Source organism: Pholis gunnellus (assembly GCF_910591455.1).
Source record: "Pholis gunnellus genome assembly, chromosome: 21".
NCBI lineage: Eukaryota > Metazoa > Chordata > Actinopteri > Perciformes > Pholidae > Pholis > Pholis gunnellus.
Window position 1 is genome coordinate 13274975 of NC_136548.1, and position 16759 is coordinate 13291733.

A 16759-nucleotide genomic window follows, 5' to 3' on the forward strand; every position below is an offset into this window, starting at 1 on the left:
GGCTGAGGGAACCGCTCTTTCACGAACATTAATTTAAAATGCAAATGGTGGCACATCTTGTACTCGAGAATCCTACAGTAAGCCCATTTTATGTGAGCTCTGCAGTACTTGAGTAGCACACAACAAGGACATTTAAGAAATGGTGCTGTTTTTAATGGGATATTGACATGGCAAAGTTTTAAAGATTTAATATATATTCGTCTTGTTTTTCTTTTTAATTCTGTTTGTTACACACACTCTTGTCTAAAATGGGCGTGCTGTTCAGGGCTCTGGTCAGCTTCTCTGAGGCCTAAAACACAGAAAAGAAGCACACACAGGCATTGTAATTGCTGTGTGTGGCATGGCAGGAATGAATTTGAAATATAGGAATAAAACCTTTTCACTGAGAATCAGAGCAGCCCTTTGTCATTTTGTTCTCTTTGCACCACCTGCTGACCTAAGTATTTACTTAAACTCTCCCCTTACCCACAAAGCCATTGTTTGTACTGGAGGGGGCTGACTGCAACTAAATGTCATGCAAGATTGCTAAAACCATGAAACGTCTTTGTTATTTCAAACTAGAATAGATCTCTAAATTTAGGATGGGGGTAAAGCTTAATGTTTTCTTGTGTGATTGGGTAGAGAGGTTGGCAGTGCTTTACGTTAACACTGAGCTCATATTCAAAATGATAAAGCCCGGTCCAGTGTAAACAAATGCAAGCCAAGACAAAACCAAGTAGGGAAATGAAAGATTACAATGTATTTGGGTAGCAAATCCCTGGTGTTTATCGCAGCACATGCCCTTTAATAGTACGCCAACAGGATCTTTCTAGGGATGAGGTGACATTCCACCCTAAAGCATCAACAACATTTATTGTAAGAATGAAAATAGGTTACTGCATTTTTTTAGCGACCACAGTCATCACAATTATTGTTATTTTGTGTCTTTATACCTTTAAGTGGCTGTGATGCTCATACAGCTTGAGCCTCTGACCACATCTCGAGGGCACTTTTCACTTGTTTTGCTTAATCTAAATCCAGAGAAAATGGGCAACCATTTACGTTGTCCGGATTTTTTGTTTTTGTCAGCCACAACGGAGTTTATGTTTCGTGTCACAAAGAAATCTCTAGTCTTCTGTGACAAAGCACGATGAAACAGTCGCTGACTTCCGCCTGAAAGATGAATGGACACATAGATAAGATGACAGGGGATTTACGTAGATAATGCTTTGCAACATCCTTGATAAGTTAGAGCTGTAACGGTCATTTGTGTATAAGAAAAACTGGTGTCCTTACTCACTTCTACACTGCTTTTGCAAAGTGTGTTGACACGTCAGTGCATCTGTGGCAAGGGAAACCAAACCACATCAGATCTTTGATGTCTGTCTATGGGTTGTATGTGAGGAAAAAATACCAACGGCACTCATTAATCACCAGGTTGCCATTTCCTGTTTAAGCACAAAATTAAAATAAAATGTCTGGCTTTATTAACAGCGAGACAGTTCCTGTGAAATTTGATCCAATGTCAATAAAGGCCTGTAAAAAACAGATTTTATTGCCCCTATTTTAGTTGAAGCAGCATGATATTGGACAAGAAGTGCCTCCTATGCAAAGTTTACCACAGAGCTTTGTGCAACTTTCGCTGACACACTGAAAATCTGCCCATATGGATTTCATGTATAGTTGGAAAATGGTCAAAGATGAACGGAAACTCGATAATGGTGACATTTCCAAAGCACCAGTTTTATATGACAGATAAAAACTGCCTAATGTGTCTTCTCATCACTCATCAGCTGTATACAGTCAGTTTTGTGCATGAAAGATTCTGTGCCCGCTCCTCGCAAAGTCACTCATTATCGCATGCAACAACCTGAGTTTTATGAATTGCATTCTTCAGCGTGAGATCATTTACTGTGTATTTAGATTTATGTCTCCTCCTCAACCATCATTATTGAGTTTTATTTGTAGCTCTGAGACACGTCTGAATTAACTCAACTGTGTGTCTGTTTATCACAGATCATACAGCAAGGTATCAGACAGATCCTCTGCTCAGGCTGTGTTGCATATGTCAAACGCCTCATGGTTGTGTGGCAGGGCTCCATATAACAGAGCACAAGGGTGGGGTTACCTAAATGCCCTCACTTTACTGCGGGGGGGGGGGGGGGGGTGAGAAGGCTCTTCGTGGAAAGTGGTTATTCTATATTTGCTTCAACCATACAGTTACTCCACCCTCCACAAGTCCCACATAAAGCCACTTTAATAGAAGAGTTTATGAATGCTGAACCTCTTCTCATTAGGTTTAGACTCTTCAGAAGCAGCTGTAGACCTGGGAACGCTTTTTATTAAAATAGAACAACCAGCCCAAACTAACCAGATAATGATCTGTTGATGTGACTATGCACTTTAAGTGCTCTGATGTGGCTTTGCCTAGCAATGTGTGACAGCTCAGATGAGTGAGTTAACAAATGTTTGAACCATAAAGTCACTTTTTCATGTAAAAGAGAATGACTGAGACAGAAAGACTGTAAATGACTGCCTCCCTGCTTTCCTGTAAGCGGGCGAGGTCAGGTGGACGAAAATGACTCGGACCACGTTATATGTAAAGTTGGTAATTACTACTGTAGGTTTGGAGATTTAAATAACCGGGCCCACAGTGGTAAACACACTGTGAGTCAAGGCAGCTGCCTCCAGTATCCTTCCTTCTTGGCTCCTAAGAAGTTGGTGTGCAGAAAGCTTCAACATTTGGTTTCGATAGAACCGGAGTAAAAAGCCAAAGATGCGTCAATTTACCATTGCAACACCAATGTAAGAGGCTTCCGTAAGTGGTCTTTCACAGTTAAAAGTAAGTCATTAATTGTGAATGTTTTTTTGTTTTTTTTTTGCACAAAACAGCTCAACAAACTCTTGTATGCACATAAAGTCTTACTGTTAGTGGAGCAAATAACAGGAAGAGCTTCATGTGCCAGTCTACTGAAGTGCTTGTGAGATGGTGGAATAGCTTCAGAAACCCCCATCTCTCTACACCTACACAAATAATCTATGAATCTTTCAGTGTTGGTGAGTCTTCTTGGGCCCACTGTTTGTGTTCCTACGTATGCTATAAATACATTGGCAACGACAAGCGGTAGTTAAAAGCAGACCCCCACACACACCGATACTCAATTAGAAGCTTTACAAAGGTAGTGTTTATTGCAGGTGAGCTGTTTACTGTACTGACAGGTTGTCCTTATATTTTAAACCATACGGTTATCTTTTGCATAGGTCTGCCACATCTACTTCCGTGCATGGTTAACCTCTTTGATCATTAATAAGCGATAACTGAAAAAGATGACGAAATGGAGAAGTTGTGCTCATGACAGTTGAATGTGAAACTCAGACAAGTTAACTAAAATAACAGTTTTGCCCCAGTTACGAATGCAGTATTTTCATACCAAAACGGAGATGTTTTACAGTTAATGTAAAAGAATTTATTGTTACAAACAATTTGCAAAAAGAACAGACTGGGATATCAGCAAACAGTCTGGCAGGGCAGAGTATCAGGGCCTCTTTTTATCACCAGCCGAGAGACTTGTGTCAACAGACAGACCTGCCGACAAACCTCACACAATACTGCAAACCAGCTGCAGTTGGAATGTTCCCATACAGTGGCAGTGTAAACATCTGTTTTTACAGAATGGGTTCTTCCGATCGCGAGGACAACTTAAAAAAACTTTTGGCCAATTACAAACATGCATGTACAGTACACTGCAGTATATGTGTGCAAGAAAAGCACCTACAGAGGGCAACAGAACCTGTGCACATTCAGAGGTGGAGTCATTATGACTCTTAGCAAAGAAGAAATAAATAGATTAACATGGGACATTACTTCTAAGTCTCACGCGTAGAAATAACAAAACATTGGTGTTCCCTCATCCTGCCATAAGGATTGCTATACAAAGCTATTTTTATTTTTTGGCTATGCATTAACATTTCGTTTCAAGTTTCTTTGGTGTAAAAGCAGCCTATGTTGCTAACTCAAGTTGCTGAAAAAAATAACTGATGAAGGTTCCTGGACATGTTTACAACAGCTATCTCCCGCAGGACTTCCCTATATCTGCTAAGAACAAGCCAGCGATACAGTTTGGACAGAGAAAATAGTCCGGAGTGCAAAAACAAAGATAGCTTCCTATTTTCCCATATGTAAAGTCTCTATATACACCCTTGCTACAATATTATAAAGCTTTATATTAACTTTCTGCTCAACAATACATTTTCGTCATCAAACTAGTTTTAAATATTACAAACCTTTAAATAGCACACACAGAAAATATATGGCTCTCTGTATCAGGATAAATGACCCTAATATATATATATATATGTAATTTCAGAGTTTTCCTGCATCTGGGTTCAGAATTCATGTCCGTGAAAGTCTATGAAAAGTTGAACACTTTGTCCTCAATCAAACTAATAGACTTATCTGTTAGCATTTCTTCACTGCTTACAAATTTATACCCAAAAAGCTTCAGTGTTGGTCCACAAACTTTCTGTACAACCTGGGCTATTTTAAATGGTAAAGTGAACCTCCATTTCTCTACTTGTTCTGAGGAGTTTTTCTGTGTGGAGTAAACACCGCTGGCCTCCTTGGAGGCCTGGGTGTTCTTCAGGATCCAGGATTTCACTTGTGGAGTGAACGGGATTCCAGTAAACCTGTACATCTCCGTCGCCTTCCTCATGGGGAACCGAGCGATGTCCTCGTACCGCACCAGCATGTAACGCCTGCGCAGCCACGGTGGCTGTCTGAGGCCGATCTCAGCCGACATCCTGATGTTGTCGCAGTTCCCTTTCAGCTTTCTCACTTCGCCATCATCAATTGGGACATCCCCATCCACAGCCCACTGCTTCCAGTTCTTGTATTTGGCTGCAAAGGCCACCATGCGCGAGGCCAGTACAGCCCGAGGATCCCGAACCAGCTGAATGAACTTCACGTCAAGGCGCGGGTCCTCAGCCAGAGGACGGAGGTTCTCCAGCTGGCGCACTCTCACTGACTTGATGGCCCTGTGCTCCTTTTGGAGGCAGGACTCAGACGCCATGGTCAAGTTCAGGGGACCACAGCGTCTAGTCCTGCAGTGATAACGCTCAAAGACCCCCTTGATGGCGGGGCTGCAGACCGACTCCTCGCATAGAGAGCTGCTGGACTCTCTGCGGAATAGAGCGGGGGTGATGTGGTCCACGGGGAGGGGGTCAATGAAGCTCTCCAGCAGGGAGAAGTCACACAGTAAGAGCTGCTGGAGCACATCGCGGTACGCCTTAACTGCCGCTGTGGCGTTGGTGCCGCCGGTCTCCAGCGTCAACATCTTCTCCACGTGCCACAGCGGCTCAAACAGGTAAAACATGTTGTCGCCCTGCTGGTTGAAGAACTCGCCCACAAACGAGGAGCCCGTCCTGGTGGTGGCTAACAGGAGGATGTGCTTCCTGCCGACCGTCACCACCTCCTGGTGCTGGCTGTAGTCCTCCAGGCGCCGCTTCATCAGCGTGAAGGCAGAGTTCGTCTTGCTGAGTGAGGTAAAGGAACCATTGTGCTTCAGCAGTATGTGGGAGAAACCACTGGGCTGCAGAGGGGTCTGGGGGGTCTGCTTTAAGGTGAGCTTATCTGACACCCTGAAAGTGCGAGAGGAAACACAAAGTAGTATTATCTTTTACTGGAAGAAGTCACAGCTGTGTTATTTAACTCGACATTTTCAGCAACTTTGTGTGTTTTTTTTTTTTAATATCTTTTGAGCTGGGAAGAGATAAACGCACACAAACCTGCTGGGAATCACTAAAGCACTTCATTGATCACTGAGATGGACTTACCTTGAGATAATGTTGTTTTCCTTCTCAATGATAACAAGTGCCACAAAAAAGACGATGGATATTGTGTATTTGATCCTCATTCTTGGATGTAGCTGTGCCTGGATATGCTTTTACAGACTGCTTCTTAATGGGTTCTGCCAATCTTGCAAGTCTCCAGTCGCCTTCTTAAAGAGCCTTCCAGTTATGTGTATTCCCCGTTGTAGGCGATGTTTCATCCTGTAAATGAAATGAACATCAACCTGTCAGTTACACATTTTGCACATTTGAGCACGGCTGTGAGTAAACCTACTTTAGTCTCAATTCATTCTGTCGAAACACAGCAAGGTATTTGTTTTAACCACTCATGGAAAATGGGAAGTTGACAGTATATTGCTGCATATGTAAAACTGCACTGTGATGCCGAGTCAGAGTAGTGGTTATAGAGAGCACTTCTCCTTCTCATGCCTTTTTCTATTTTTTATTCCTACACAGCATCACTGTACGTACGGTGTAATGCAAAACCAACGATGGAGGCATTTACTCAGAGACGGAAATATCATATCTTAGGAGGGTAAGAATAGAAAATAGCTGAGTGTTTAAGGCTGGAATCTAAGCCAGTTCTCACAAGGAAGTCCTTGTTATCTTTAAGTGCACCAGTGCATTTCAGGAACATGCCCACCCACCCTGCAAGACAGAAGACTGGTGCACATAAATAAGCTGTATTTATGAGTCAGTCTTTGTAGAAACAAAGAAACAATTGCAAGAGCACAAATGAAATATGAGCCAGAGACTGCAATCAAGCACAATTTTGTAATTAAACTGTAATTTCACAACTGCAAAGCTGCTTGCTTGAAAAAAAACGTGTCTAGGTCAGAGTGATTATCCAACCTCCCACTGATAGTACCAGTGTGGTCCAAACCACCAGCTGCTGCTCCATGTCAACACTGGGAGGAGATCTTTTAAACAGAGGCCCCCAGTGACATAGTACAGTAGATCATCTGGTGGCGGGCTAATGGCGTGCTGCTTCCCAATAATGTGTCTTCGTGCTTCTGATTTGAGACTGAAGGGGACACATGTCCAAACGCTGAGAGGTATAACTGCAGAGTGCTGAAATTGAAGGGGAAAGCCTGCTTGTCATTGAGACATAAATTGCAGCGCTCTGAGCCTGCAGGCCGTTCGGTACTTGTGTTACTCTGTAGACGGCCGACAGCGGGGAAGTCAAATGAAGATAAGAGTGGATTTAATGGTGCCTATGTGTACTTGGGGATGTCTTGCACATTCCTGAAAGATGATATTTTAAGATAATGGCAGCTTGGCTCAGATCCCTGACTAATCTTTGGATTTTAGCATAATCCTGCCTTACCTCGTCTGCCAGAGAAGGGGGTCAATAGCACTGCAAGACTACATGAGATTGTCTCCACCCTGAGGAAATTGGCAGTGTGTCAGTTTGATGTGTGCCCACAAAAATGCCATGTTAGGAATTTAGAAGGATATAAGTAAGCACACAGAGATTGCACTGTACAGTCAGTCTGTTAAAATCCTGAATTAGACGTCTGGGTCTGTGAAAACATTTGTTTATTGGATCCGTCAGGTGCTACGCACAGACTCCTGAGTGCGTCTGTGATTTCTTATGGATCAGTGTTAAACGATTGCAGGTTTAGCCTCTGGGCCGACACATTAGTGAAACTGCTGCTATTAATCAGCAGAGCCAAAAGCCAACAGACCAGCCTTTTCACTCAATGACTACAGCAAGGTATAGTCGCATGTTTGACACACGAAACAAGCAGCACTCTGTAGGAAGCCTGATACATGAGCATCATTTTCTGAATTCTGATGAGCCTGAATGTCTTTTGAGTCTCAACACGTCTGGAGGTCCAGTTCTCACATCCTGTTGCAACCTCTGTACAGAAGCCAGTCCAAATGACTGAAATCTCAACACAGGGAATGGTTGGACACTGCCTGCGAAATTCTCCGAGAGGGAATAGGAAGTTTTCAGCTCCAATAGAGCACTGTTGACGTGGAACGGCGTGTAATGAAAAGGTGAACAGCTTGTGTACCGAGACACGTTTTCTCCGGGAGGAAAAAAATCTGCTCTGTCTTGCACCACCCTGCCGCATGCCACAACCACAAAGGTCTCTTTACACAGGGGTGACTCTAAACCTCCTTTTGGGCTGAGATCGCAGAACATAAACTGCCAGGTCACTCACACGTCACGGGGTCAGTGAGTAACCCCCTGATGTTACAAGTCCCATGGTACATGTCAGATAGTCGGTTGCACCACAGGAAACGACTCACTCCTTTAGTCTTCAGTGGTCATTTAACATTACAGTTACAGTCACAGTTTGTAGTTAAACCACCAAAAGATCTGAGTAAATATACCATTATAGCACAGCATATTTGTTCTGCAGTTTATTTTCTACTGTACCTGAACAGATTAAGACAAACACCAAAAATGATTTCACCTAATGGATAAGACATTAGTGAACACTGTTCTTTCAGTGAAACAAAGTTATTTTGAGCACTACAGTATGTATTGAAGCAGTTTTAGTTTTCTCCATGTATGATTTTAAATAAACCAAAGAAAGCCACATCAACAAAATAAGTGGTTTGAGGGTTTTGTCATTTATATGGTAAATTAGATGTACACCAATTATCTCAGCGTATTGCATCTGCTGTGCAAAGTGAAAAAAAAGAAAACACACATGAGCTGACATTGTTGAATATTCACAAACCACTGAGGCATATGACACTTTTGATCATCTACTCATAACAAAACCGCCACTGCACCATTTATCATCTTGCTACAAATGCTTTTAATAGCTGCCTATTTAATGTAAATCTATGTGAAGACAAATTAAACACCACCCAGCCAAACCCACTATGTCTGAAATGTTGTCAGTGTGATTCCATTCCAATCCCATAACAACAGGTAAAGGGATTATTTTAGATCCTCTCTTAAATACAGTATGTAGGCGTGATAATTATAGGATGTGTGTCTCGAAACACAAAAATAACAGACTAGAAAATAAAAAACTTTTGAAAAGTATTGGCAGAATAAGATTGTGCAACATGCCACTCTATTCTATTTTTCTATACCGGTTATACTGTGGTGTCTATTGTAAGTTTTATGTTTGGTTTGAAGTCCTTATGGGCAGTGAAGGAGGCACTTATTTTGCACTACATTAATTTGATAGCTTTAGTTAGTGACGTTGCAAATTAAGATTTTACATACAAAACACATCATCAACATATAAAAAATGGGATGCATTGCTACTTAAGGTATTTAATTAGCCAAACACAGACATTCCCATCTGAGATGTTTCTTAATTTACTCCAGAAAAAGCTAAATTTACAATCATGATATAGAACACAATACAAGCATATACTGTGATAGTGCATTATTTTCTATCTATACTATCTGGAGTGTTTAGAATGTTTATCACGACCACCTATCAAAGGAAAACAAGGTAGACTGTGTTCAACCGGTTTGACTGGCAAGTTTGTTATTGGTCAGTTATACTGACATACAGCTCGGTTTTTTAGTGAGAGTTATATCATGCACCATCAAAAAGAGGTATTTGTTGGAGTTGATACTAGCCTATAAGGAATGTTGCCTAAGAAATCCTTAAAAGGAGAGCGGACTATGCAGGCAACGGGTTTAGTTGAGGTCGTTAAAGAGTGTAAAGGTCATATTTGTTGATAGAATATGTTTTGGCCAATGTGTGATTTTGCACTTTGAGAATAGATCTAAAAAAAAAAAAAAAAAAAGTAGGCATTACATGCCTTGTATTAATTGAAATACACAGCAGTGTATTGACCATGCAGCAACATGTCACTATAAATTCATAAACCGGAAAAGTCTGACTTCTTGAATGCAGCAGTGTGCATGGTCTCTGCAGAGCATGCGCTGCATTTAAAGGTCAAAGGGACAAACCATCAAAACTGAAGTCATGCTTTCTTAATAAAACACTTGAAAAGAAAAGCCACTTTCCTTCATATTTTAAGTCAGATATTCACAACAATTGCATGGTGATTTTATTGTACTCTATGTTGTTTTTTAGGGTGATATTAGACCTAACAAGTGACATTATTAGTTTATACTTTTAGTTATTTATAAAGTAGCCTCTCAAAGTCCACTCTCCATACCCACCATCATGATGAGCTGCGGTGTCTGAAGGCTTCCCGCTTTAGGTTGATCAGCCTTTCCTCAAAGAGCGACTCCGGATAGAAATTAAATCCATTAATTCCCAACAAGACTTCACTCGTGTGACAAAAAACTATCCGATCCGAAAGAAGAAGCAGCTCGACTAGATTTAGGAAGTAAAACCTGTGGATCAGATGGACTCATGTTTGAGGAGGCTGCCGGTCGGGCTGCCCGCTGAACCGAATGACAAGTAGGTCCAACAGTTGCGACTCAGTGAATCACATGGGGAAAGTTTGGTGTAAAGGAGCGGAGTTTCATGCAGGAGGCGCACCACCACCACCCCTCACAGACCATAATAGTCTGTGATAATGAATAACAAACACATTTTATAAACGTAAAACACACGATAAGTAATGGTAAAGGTATAATACTGTTATTATGTGTTGCTGTCATTTGGTCTATTTTATTTTTTTTGTAATTTATGATGTAGTCAACAACCAAAGAAGAGGCAAGTACACCACCTAGTGGACGAGGTGCGTCTCAATTTCTACATTGACTGCATGTGGAAATCATTCCAAAACACTTTTCTGATTGTGATTCATGTTACATCAAATAAAAAAACAAGTAGGCCTAACTGACTCTACTATACCTGTGATTACTACCCTTCAAGAGGAAACATAGCCTACTTTTTACTCCACTACATTTATTTGGCAGCTAGGGTTTTGAATATACAACACCATTATGTTTTTGTATGTATTTGTACTTATATGTAAAGTAGTTTAAATAACGTCTGATTGAGCACTCCTAACACATTACTGCATGAGTTATAATAAAATAAAGATAGTGTTTAGTGAAATAATAACACTCTCAAACGGCATATTTGCTCATTCTACTTTTATTTTGAGTATTAAAGTACCATTTGTTCATAACACCTGTTTTTCTTTTGACCTGAGTAAAACATTGAATGCAGGATTTGCAGTTTTTCTTGGAGTTTTTTTTACATTCTGATATGACTATTTGCTCATTGGATCTAAATACTGCAGTCACTACAGTATTATACGATTATACAATGCAGCCCGATTAAGAACTCCAATTCCCAACGAACCTGTCGCTCAATGATGACGCGCTAATGGGAGAATCGTCACGAAGGTTGCAAAACAATTGCGTCAGAAAATCGCGCAGTAGTTTCTGAAAAGGTGAACGACGAACGTTTCTCTCTCGGTATGTAACATTATCGTCACTTTACATCTTAATGTCTTGAAGTTAGACATCATAATGTGCTCGTGATAACAGTTAATCTCTTTGGTCAGACGAAACACTGTAATACCGGAAGTTAACAAAGACTTTAGCGAAAAGAGTCTCAAACGTTTAGCAGCTAGCATATGTGGTGTTAGCTAACGTTAGCTAGCTTACTTAACTAACGTTGAATGTTATGATATCAAAGATATTGTCCTTAGCTGTTATTACTACATTACTTTGTTGTCTTACCGGCTGTGTGACTGTAATCATAATTACATAATTATGTCGCACGACTGTTTGTCATGTACTGTAACGTTACCTGAAGCTCTCTTTATATTACAGACAGGATAATATATTGTGACCATGTTGGTGGCGAGGCTGACGTGCCTGAGGAGTCTTCCTCTCACCGGGCTGCGTCCTGTGCTGACACAGAGAGCACCCTCCCTGAAGGCCTGTCCACCGCTGCTCAGGCCCCAGCAGGTACTGTAAAGTCACCACCAACAGGATGGCATTCATAGCTTTACAACACTTCTCTAAGCTCTCTTATTGCTGCAGCACCACACACATACAACTGCTCTTACTGTGTACCTCTCCCACTTTCTTTCACCAGGGTTATTCTACTAAGGCCAGATTTGGTTTCCGCCGTGGGACCAGAGAGCAGCTCAAAGAAGCAGCTTTTGAGCCAGCAACGAATACCGCTATTAGAAGTAATCACTATTAAATATACTAGTTAAATGTACTACAACATGCTGTTACATAGACTGTACTGTTACATGACTGGAGTTTTATAATATCCACTCTCTTGAAAAGGTCAAGGTTGTGTCAACGTACAATAAACTCACATAGTCTCGAGCGTTCTTTAATGGCTGTCTAAATAGCCAATACGCTAAATTTAAAAACAAATATTGTTGTGTCCACAGTTGACAGCATGGGAAGAATTATTCTGGCTGGAGGTGCAGCAGTTGGCCTTGGAGCTCTGTGCTACTATGGACTCGGCATGTCCAATGAAATCGGTGCCATTGAGAAAGCAGTGTGAGTAACAGCTTTTTGTTTCTGGCGGCTTGATTTAGTTTTGAAACGCAGGTTCAGTAGGACGTGTTCGTTCCCCTTCCAAGAGCTCCATATTCACCTGCACTCTCCGCTCTCTATGCAGGATCTGGCCTCAGTATGTGAAGGACAGGATCCGCTCCACCTACATGTACTTTGCAGGCAGTATTGGACTGACGGCTTTGTCAGCTGTAGCAGTGAGCAGAACCCCGGCACTGATGGGTCTGATGATGGGAGGCTCCTGGCTGGTAAGCTATGTAACTCAAGTAGACATAGATCCTCACTGCTTAGCAACATTTATTTAAACAATGAAGGCTTAATACACCATGGAGCCGGTTTAGTAATATCTTTATTTTTCAATATATATAGATGCCTGTTGTTTGTCCTATCCTAGGCTATTGGAGCAACGTTTGCGGCTATGATTGGCGCCGGCATGCTGGTTAGGTCCATTTCGTATGAGCAGAGCCCGATGCCCAAACACCTCGCTTGGATGCTCCATGCAGGTTTGTAAGACAATGTCCAGTGGGGAAATTATTATTCTGTTATGATGTCTCACTTGACCCTTCTATTTTGCTTATGTAGTTGCCTCATTTGGACACTAGAGGGAAGTCATGTAAAGGCTCAGAGCCTCAGCTCCACCACTACATTTAGACTTGTGGCGCAGATCTGTTTTTTGTCGTATGTTTTGAATGTGGTGTTGAGATGTCTTCTTGCTTTTATTTACTGATCAGGTGTGATGGGTGCTGTCATCGCTCCCCTCACTCTCCTCGGAGGACCCCTGATGATGAGGGCCGCCTGGTACACAGCAGGAATTGTGGGAGGTCTGTCCACTGTGGCCATGTGTGCCCCAAGTGAGAAGTTCCTCAGTATGGGCGGGCCATTGGCCGTTGGCTTCGGAGTGGTCTTCGCTTCCTCTATTGGTCAGTACATTGCAGTTTTAACCTCATAACCCTGTCTCATTGCTAGTTTTGGGGCTTACAGTTCATATACATGTGTGTTAATTATTAAGTGCTGTGCCAGGCAGCTAAACACCTCATTGGTTTTGAATTATTTAGGTCTGTATCGGTCTTTTAATCTGTACTTGTTAGTCTCACAGCAAATCTTCTTGTCTTCTTCAGGATCAATGTTCCTGCCGCCCACGTCAGCGTTCGGAGCAGGCCTGTACTCGATTGCCATCTACGGAGGCCTGGTACTGTTCAGCTTGTTCCTCCTCTATGACACACAGAAGGTTGTCAAGAGGGCAGAGACACACCCACTCTATGGCGTACAGAGATATGACCCCATTAACGCGTAAGTCACTCCAGAAAATATTCAATTTCACTTTAAATGCAGTTTTTTAGCAGAATGCTGTTAGGTATGCACAAAGATGCGGGTCTCATATTGTTCTCTATCACACAGGTGTATGGGGATTTACATGGACACACTGAACATCTTCATGAGACTGGTGATGATTCTGTCTGGTGGTGGCGGCAAAAGGAAGTAAACAACAGCATTTTGGCTTTGGCTTCAATTTTACCCTCCACAGAGCTGAACAAAATCATATTTTATTAAGAGCAGCATATACGCCCGGTGTTAATTCTTAGTGACACGTCTCATCTAACTTGCTAAAAATACAGTGTGAAGAAGAGGACTGCACTCTCTGGTGCAAAGAGGACATTGAGAACATACTGAGAGCTCTTACCTTGATTGTGGAATATCTGGTTTGTCCTGTGGGTTACAGATGGGTTCAATCTGTCAGCGTCATTTTCCCTGCCTCAGATATCGTTTGTATTCTTTATGTTTTGTATTTATTTCAGCTTTATGGTTTCTGTTTCTAATATGAATAAAAGTGCAAGAACATCTGGTACACGCAGCAGACATGCCACACACATCAGCCATAGACCGGTCCAGATCACCACTGACTATGCTCCTGCTCCAGTATATGTTGTTATTGCCCTTTTGTTGATGTGTTAAATCAATGGGGACTAGTTCATATATTTCTGAGAAAATATGCAGTAATTTCAATAATTGAATCACTCAATAAATACGTTATGGGTTAAAAGTATGTCTTGTCAGAAGTAGTAGCTGTTAGCTATTTTGTAAAGTGATAATAATATCCAGCAGAGATTTAGCAGACATGTTTCCTGTTCTATGCCTTTTTCACAGAAGACATTTTGACAGTAGGTAGTGCCCTACTACTACTACTACTACTACAATTCATGATTGCTGAAGTCCTCTTTAGGTGAAATACATATTTGCACACTTAGAGTTTTTGGTTCTTATAATTTCTTCTCAAATCAATTCTTAAACGTCATTTTTAAAGTCCGTTAATTATCTTCTTTGAATGCCACTTGATCATTTACATTAGAACGATACCAAATATTTATTAAATTGCATTGATCCTGGTTCAACATGTTGTCTACTCGATTGCCGGCATTTGTATTATGATAATGTTGGAAAGAATGGACTTATCCAACAATGGTATAGTCCACCCGATTTTACGAAAAATGTCTATTGGTAGCAATTAAGTTTTAGATGCCTGTTCATTAACAATACACGTTAAAATACGTTAGTTCAGTGACCTGCAATAACACTCAAAACAATTCATTGTGAGCCGTGTCTCAAGTCAGTTGGTGGAAAGTTTTGTCCACAGCCTCTCGCAGCTGTTACTGCATGAGCCCACACTTGCATGTTTTACCATTCGTCATCCACACGCAGCTCTGACCAGACGATGAGGGACCGGCGAGGTCCACCTTATAAACAGTCAGTGTGTAGCAGCAGATGACAAAGGCTTAGTGCAGTAATCCTCTTGTCCACCATCTGGCTGCCCCTCTAAAATTAAACCTCCAAACCAGGGCACTTGCAACAGATGCTAACATCTGTAAATATGCAGGTGCTTCATTAAAGCACGTTCACATGGAGCAAACCGCTGCCAACAGTGTTTCAATCTCTCGGATCATGTTCACGTTTAGCACACGTATGATTCATATGTACTGCGAATCGAAAACAAACAACCTGCAGATGGGAGGGATAAAGAGGGCAATAATGGATGAGATTGGGGAAAGCTCCAGCATTTGGAGATCTGGCATTACTGGGGATAAAAGTTGCTCTCTGGCGGTAATTTTCAGATTGATGACCAATATTTGGTTAGGGACCAAGGATTTGCTCAATGTAGACTTTGTTATTTCGTGTGTGTGTGTTTGTGTGTGAGACAATAAGCAAGTCCAGTTGACATTGACAAATGGCTCTTGAGTATAGTTATAATTCCCCGCCTTTAGAACTCTGGCCTCTCCCTTTGTTTTGCATTACCACGCAGAGAACAATGTGTAATCAGTTAATTTCTCAAATAGATTGAATCATCTGAACAACTATGACATGTTGTACAATATTCATGGTCCCCAGAGGATGAATCCTACAGACTTTGGTGAGCCCCTGAATTTTACTATAGCGCCACCATGAAATCGACATTTGTGGTTTTTAGTGAAATGTTTCGACAATAATTGGATTGCTGTTTTGGTGCAAGCACTCGTGTTCCCTATAATAAACATTTTAATAATTTTGGTGATCCCCTGATCTGGCCTCTACCGTCATTATCAGGTCACAACTTTAATTTGCCCAAAACCTTCGTTTATGACTAAATACATTCAAACTACTGACATTCCCATCAACCTCATCTGCTCATATTGTAGTTATTTTGCTGAAAGCATATTTACAGTTTTTACAGTTATTTACTTATTAATAACTTTAAAACAGTTCAAAAATCTGCTGATCGTGCTCAAGAAAGTTGTCGTCATCCTGCTGTTTCCTCTCTAAATAAGTAAAATAAATCAAATTAGCTCCACCTCGGTCAACTACAACATAAAAATATTGCGTTCATGTTAATGAATCAGTAATAATATTCCAATCATAGAATACATAACTCTCCTAAAGGGGACGTCCTGCTTAATGTTTACTTGTACTATTAATTCATAAGAACATTTTGCTCATACTACTGTACTTTTACTGAAGTAATATTTTGAATGCAGAACGTCTTCTTGAACATTTTATTGATTTGCATAAAACAAATACGCATCTTAAATCTTTCACCAGGTTATTGTGTCTGCACTGTCAAAGTGCTCTATAAACACTGAGCAGTCCATAGATTCTGTGTTTATTTTAGTGAGAGCCGATTTGTCATTGGCTGCCAACCGGTGAGAGCGTGAGTGTGTCATTTAGCGTCAGATCCTATTTTCATACCTGTGAAAGTAGGATGTGCACAAGTCAGCACCTCTACATGAGTAAGTCAATACACTCAACACCTCACAGAAACATCAGGGAAATGTGTACTCGCATGACACCTGCTTATAAGCGGCTCTGGAAAAAAAAGGTGCAAAACTCTTCCAAATTGTGTTAAACAATAAAAAAGTATGAAGTTTCGAGCTCTTGGCCGTCGTCATGATTGCAAGATCAAAACGTGATATTTTCTACTTTGGCCTTTTTTATTTTTTTTAATCAGATCCGCTGTTTATTATTGGGTTGTATCTCTCTGAATTTGAGAGCAGCGTTTTGGTTTGAGGAGTT

General features: G+C 41.1%; 2 protein-coding genes across 2 annotated transcripts; one reads left to right on the forward strand and one right to left on the reverse strand.

The window, feature by feature from the left end:
* Positions 1–4359: 4359 nt before the first annotated feature.
* On the reverse strand, positions 4360–5906 carry chst3b (carbohydrate (chondroitin 6) sulfotransferase 3b). The gene is made up of 2 exons (XM_079182017.1): positions 5812–5906; positions 4360–5616 (listed from the first exon to the last, which is right to left on the reverse strand). The coding sequence occupies exons 1-2, from the start codon at positions 5889–5891 to the stop codon at positions 4389–4391; spliced, it is 1308 nt and encodes a 435-aa protein (XP_079038143.1). The 5' UTR covers positions 5892–5906; the 3' UTR covers positions 4360–4388.
* A 5196-nt stretch (positions 5907–11102) lies between these two features.
* ghitm (growth hormone inducible transmembrane protein) lies at positions 11103–14064 on the forward strand. Its single transcript, XM_079182828.1, has 9 exons — positions 11103–11155; positions 11516–11653; positions 11784–11880; positions 12094–12205; positions 12327–12468; positions 12615–12723; positions 12952–13140; positions 13339–13510; positions 13619–14064. The coding sequence occupies exons 2-9, from the start codon at positions 11537–11539 to the stop codon at positions 13701–13703; spliced, it is 1023 nt and encodes a 340-aa protein (XP_079038954.1). The 5' UTR covers positions 11103–11155; positions 11516–11536; the 3' UTR covers positions 13704–14064.
* The last annotated feature ends 2695 nt before the right edge of the window (positions 14065–16759 follow it).